At 35.6% G+C, this 4,738-nt stretch overlaps 2 protein-coding genes across 2 annotated transcripts; both read right to left on the bottom strand.

Annotated features, from left to right (window-relative positions):
- Positions 1–2,337: 2,337 nt before the first annotated feature.
- LOC129891995 (uncharacterized) lies at positions 2,338–3,585 on the bottom strand. The gene is made up of 3 exons (XM_055967512.1): positions 3,060–3,585; positions 2,890–2,900; positions 2,338–2,769 (listed from the first exon to the last, which is right to left on the bottom strand). Exons 1-3 carry the CDS (start codon positions 3,583–3,585, stop codon positions 2,338–2,340), a joined length of 969 nt encoding a protein of 322 aa, XP_055823487.1.
- Positions 3,586–3,645: 60 nt separating this feature from the next.
- Positions 3,646–4,314, bottom strand: LOC129887459 (uncharacterized). The gene is made up of 2 exons (XM_055962574.1): positions 3,851–4,314; positions 3,646–3,764 (listed from the first exon to the last, which is right to left on the bottom strand). The coding sequence occupies exons 1-2, from the start codon at positions 4,173–4,175 to the stop codon at positions 3,694–3,696; spliced, it is 396 nt and encodes a 131-aa protein (XP_055818549.1). The 5' UTR covers positions 4,176–4,314; the 3' UTR covers positions 3,646–3,693.
- Between the last annotated feature and the right edge of the window lie 424 nt (positions 4,315–4,738).

Raw genomic sequence — 4,738 nt, 5'->3', positions numbered from 1 at the left:
AAACACTATGTCTGGTCTACTAGCTATGAGGTATAGTCGGGATCCAATTATGCCTCTATATTTTGTGTCATTGACTGGTGAACCAGTTTCATCCTTGTCAAGTTTAGTGGTGGTGGTAATAGGTGTATCATGTACTTTGGCATCATGCATGTCAAATTTCTTCAGTAGTTCTTTGATGTACTTTTGTTGATGAATTGATGTTCCTAATGATGATTGATGGATTTGAATTCCAAGAAAGAAGTTCAACTCCCCATCATGCTCATTTCAAATTCACTACTCATAAGTTTTGCAAATTTGACCCTCATACGTGAATTTGTTTCTCTAAAAATGATATCGTCAACATATACTTGCACGATTAAGACATGAGGGCTCTTTTTCTTGAGAAATAATGTATTATCGATCTTGCCTTTTATATATCCATGTGCAAGAAGAAATGTGGATAGCCTATCATACCATGCATGTTGTACCTGCTTGAGTCCATAAAGAGCTTTGTCTAATTTGTATACATGGTTAGGATATTCATAGATTTTGAAACTTGGTGGTTGGCAAACATGCAGTTCCTCTTGTAGATATTCGTTCAAGAAGACACTCTTCACATCTATCTGATATAATTTGAACTCCATATGTGCTGCAAACGTGATCAGCATTTGGATAGCTTCCATTCGGGATACTCGAGCGAATGTCTCATCATAGTCAATCCCTTCCTCTTGATTGTAGCTCTGAACCACAAGCCTAGCCTTTTTTCTTATGATAGTTCCCTGATCATCGAGTTTTTTCCTGAATACCTATTTAGTTCCTATCATTGTTAGATCTTGAGGTTTGGGAACCAGGTTTCATACCTTACTTCGCTCAAACTGATTTAACTCCTCATGCATGGCATTGATCCAATCTGCATCTAGGTGTGCTTCTTTAATGTTATTGGGTTCTATGACTGATAGATATACTGATAAGGCACACAATTTGAACAAGTTTCACTCTTCTAATCGAGGCCTCTCTACAACTGGCTGAATATGCCTTGTACTAAACAAAAGACGGAGCAAGTGTAGTATCAGTACACAAAGTTAACGATGTACTGATACGATCACGCGGTTAGCCAATAATCGGATCATAGACAAGAAAACTCAACATAATAGACATATCTATATATAGAATAAGTTAACTAATCTCATCTTCCACCATATTCAGTAAAAATACAATAAATATCTTCAACATTCTATAACTTCACATAAGGGTCCTCTCAAGGAACCTACAAATAATCAACCTTGTGTCGGAAAGTGACACCCGATCCAAATATGTGTCGGAATGTGACACCCGATTCAAATATGTGTCGGAGCATGATATTCAATCCAATTTATGTGTCGGAATGTGACACATGATCCAATCATACCACAATCACAAATACATTCAGTATTTACAACATTATATCACCAAGAACAGGTTCATCACAAAAAAGGTCAGCAAGTGATCATTTCCCATATAATCTAGCATGTCTCCCTATTCATGTACACATATGCATATCATGAAGCAGTTTACCAAGCATATAAAACACATATAGGATACAAAACCATCACCTACCTTAAATTCACGCTTCAACAACCTTATAATGCAAGGGTTTTCCCTTTTCAGGTTCTTTCCTCTTGTTCTTAGTTTAAAAAATAGTAAATACATATAAAGGATCAACACAATGACCTAACTATCATGAAAAATAACACAACTTTCATCCTAGGTCAAACCCATAATCCTAAACCCTCTCTAGGGCTATTTTCCACTATTAGTTTTCAGTTCAAACCCTCCCCCAATGATTACCAACCATAGGTTCTAGGTTCTAGGAATCAAATGATGAATTTAGAGAGTAAAATCCTTATCTTAAGTGTGGAAATCTTTGGAAAATTGATGGACTTTTCCCTAGGTCACCTTCTGAAGCCTTAGAAACTGATTTTGTAGAAAAAGATTGTTTCTAGGGTTTTTTCTGATTTAAGTTGCATCTATCTCGCTGTGACAACCACGCCCTGGCGACAGTAATCCTGCTCTGTGGGATTGGCGGAGACATAGTGCTCGTAAAGAGTCTCCAAGTCTCCTCTTTCACAGTGTTTTGAGAAGCGAAAATCGGAAAAAAGTGATGGGGCTCGCTTCACAAAAGAGAGAAGAGCGAAGCAAAGCGCATGCTTTTTTCAGAAAAAGCGCTATTTAGTATAAAAATAAAAAATAAAAAATATGCATAGATAAATAATCAAGAACGCAAAAGACTTAGATTAAAAAGTAAATAGATAGTCAATAATCCTCTAAGTAACAACATATAAAGAAAATGCATAACCAAATCACAAAGAGAGCAAAATTCTATTCTTCAACAAGATCCTCAAACTCTTGAAGTGCCATCAACAAGGGTTCTACTTGGTCCTCATTTTCTTCCTCATCGGAGGACTCATCAACAAGAGTTCTAATTCTATTTGAACTTGAACTTGAACCAATAGCTACTCTTTTTTCCTTTCCCCTTAAAGTACTCCCCCTAAAACGATAAATATTCTCCTCCATACCACTAGCCGTAGCAACATCACCATAAGTGAGACCTTCTCCTTCATATACTTCTTCATCTTCATGATTTTGGGGTGCTCCAGTTAACCATTCATTTGCATCATCAATATTATCCAATAAAATTGGATCAATGGTATTGCGAGCATTGTAGCGACGCACCAATGTTCTATTATATTTGATGAACACTAGATCATTCAGGCGTTTTAACTCAAGCCTGTTTCTCTTTTTAGTATGAATCTGCATAGAATTCGTAGAAAGTAATTAATGGGAGGACTTTGGACAATTAAGATACCATTTAATTTAGTAATAACATAATATAGGTTCTCACATGTTCATACACGCTCTAATTTCTCTCACAATCGGATGAGCTACAAGTTAAATTTTGTACTCTAATAGCAAATTATTGCAAGTTTGAAACGTTATGACCATATTGCATCCACCATTCAACTGTAGAAGAATTATTTTAAAAGTTAATATGTAATAACTTATAAGTTAAAGCTCTAACAGTTAAATGTTGAAATGCATACCTGGTGACCTTAAGGTTCTAGCTCTAATGGCTAACTCAATTCTAAGTAGCCCATCAGCTTTCATGTACACACCAAGCTCATCCCCTATTTTGTCTTGCAAAGTTTTATCTAGGATCATCCTCTCAACACATGCATGATATCCCAACCACACTTCTTCGATTAAAGTCTTCATCTCATTCTTTTTATAATAGAGCTCCGGGTTCAAAATATGTCCAGATGTATGTAAAGATTGATGAAGTTGATCCGTCCACCTTGCATCAATGATTTTGAAAACATTCATATATTTCCTATCATCATAATTGAATGCCTTTTCAATACTTTCTTTGGCCCTATCCATGGCTTCATAAATGTAGCCCATTGGTGGTTTTTTCACCCCATCCACCATATGAAGTACATTAACTAAAGGACCGCCAACTCTAAGTGCTTGAACAGTGTCACTCCAAAAATATGGACCAATGATGTGTCTCACAACTTCTTTCCCAAGAGTTTGCTTTGCATATACACTCTCATTCCATTCAATGGACATAAACAAGGTTCTCAAATTTTTCTTTTGCATATAAAAACTATGCAATATCAAAAAAGTTGTTGCGAATCTTGTCTTAGTAGGTTTTACCAAGTTTCTTTGCTTTTTGTATCACCTCATCATATTCAATAACAGTGCCCTTTGACTGATATAAGAATGTATCTTAACAGCCTTACCAAGAACTATTCAAAAAAAATTAATAGTTAATAAGTAAAGAAAACTAAGATAAGATTAAAAAAGAACATTAAATATCAAGACTCAAGTTCACCTGTAGAATACGGGGCTTCTTTGAAAATATCACCAAACATCAAGTTGATACAGTGAGCAGCACAAGGAGTCCAGAAAATATGCGGGAACACTCCCTTCAACATGTCACCCGCTTTTTTGTTCTCACTTGCATTATCAGTCATAACTTGTACCACATTTTTCTTGTCTATTTTCAAGATAGTCTTCTCAAACAAGTTAAATATCTTATTAGAATTAGTAGAAGTGTCACTAGCATCATGAGATTCAATGAACACACTCCCTTTTGGAGAATTCACCAAAACATTGATGATCATTTTTCCATTCCTTGCTGTCCATTTATCCATCATAATGGAACAACCATATGTTTTCTATTGACTTATGATCTTCTACAATTTTGTTTGTCTTTTTCACCTCTTTTTTTAAACAAGGAACTCTTACCACATGATAGGTGGGGGGCTTCATTCCAGGGCCATATTGGCCTACTGCCTCAATGCATCATGCATCCACCTAGCAAAAGAAGATACGACATGATTCCGTAAAATTTTGCTAGAAGCCTCTAGATCAATAGGTCTACCTTTTCTCTTTTCATTTGGTTTTTGCAAGAAATAGAGATTAAGAGGACCTTTGACATTGATAGCGGTGGATGATCAGCATGTTGAAAGTGGATCATCAGCATGTTTTTTGTGATATGACATATAATGGCAGAATATTTCGTCATAAGAAGCATCTTATTGGTGGTTATAAAGATGTTAAAGTGTGTCCAAATGTCCCGAATAATGTGAAGGAAGAAATAAAAGAGTATTTTACGAAAAAAATGAATTTAAAACTCAAATGAATGCTGAAGCATCCATGGTTAATCTTGTTGATAATGATGAAATGGATGATGAAGTTGAAGTGACTATGCCAATGA

Source organism: Solanum dulcamara, chromosome 1, assembly GCF_947179165.1.
Source record: "Solanum dulcamara chromosome 1, daSolDulc1.2, whole genome shotgun sequence".
NCBI lineage: Eukaryota > Viridiplantae > Streptophyta > Magnoliopsida > Solanales > Solanaceae > Solanum > Solanum dulcamara.
This window is presented reverse-complemented; position numbering and strand designations above follow the sequence as displayed.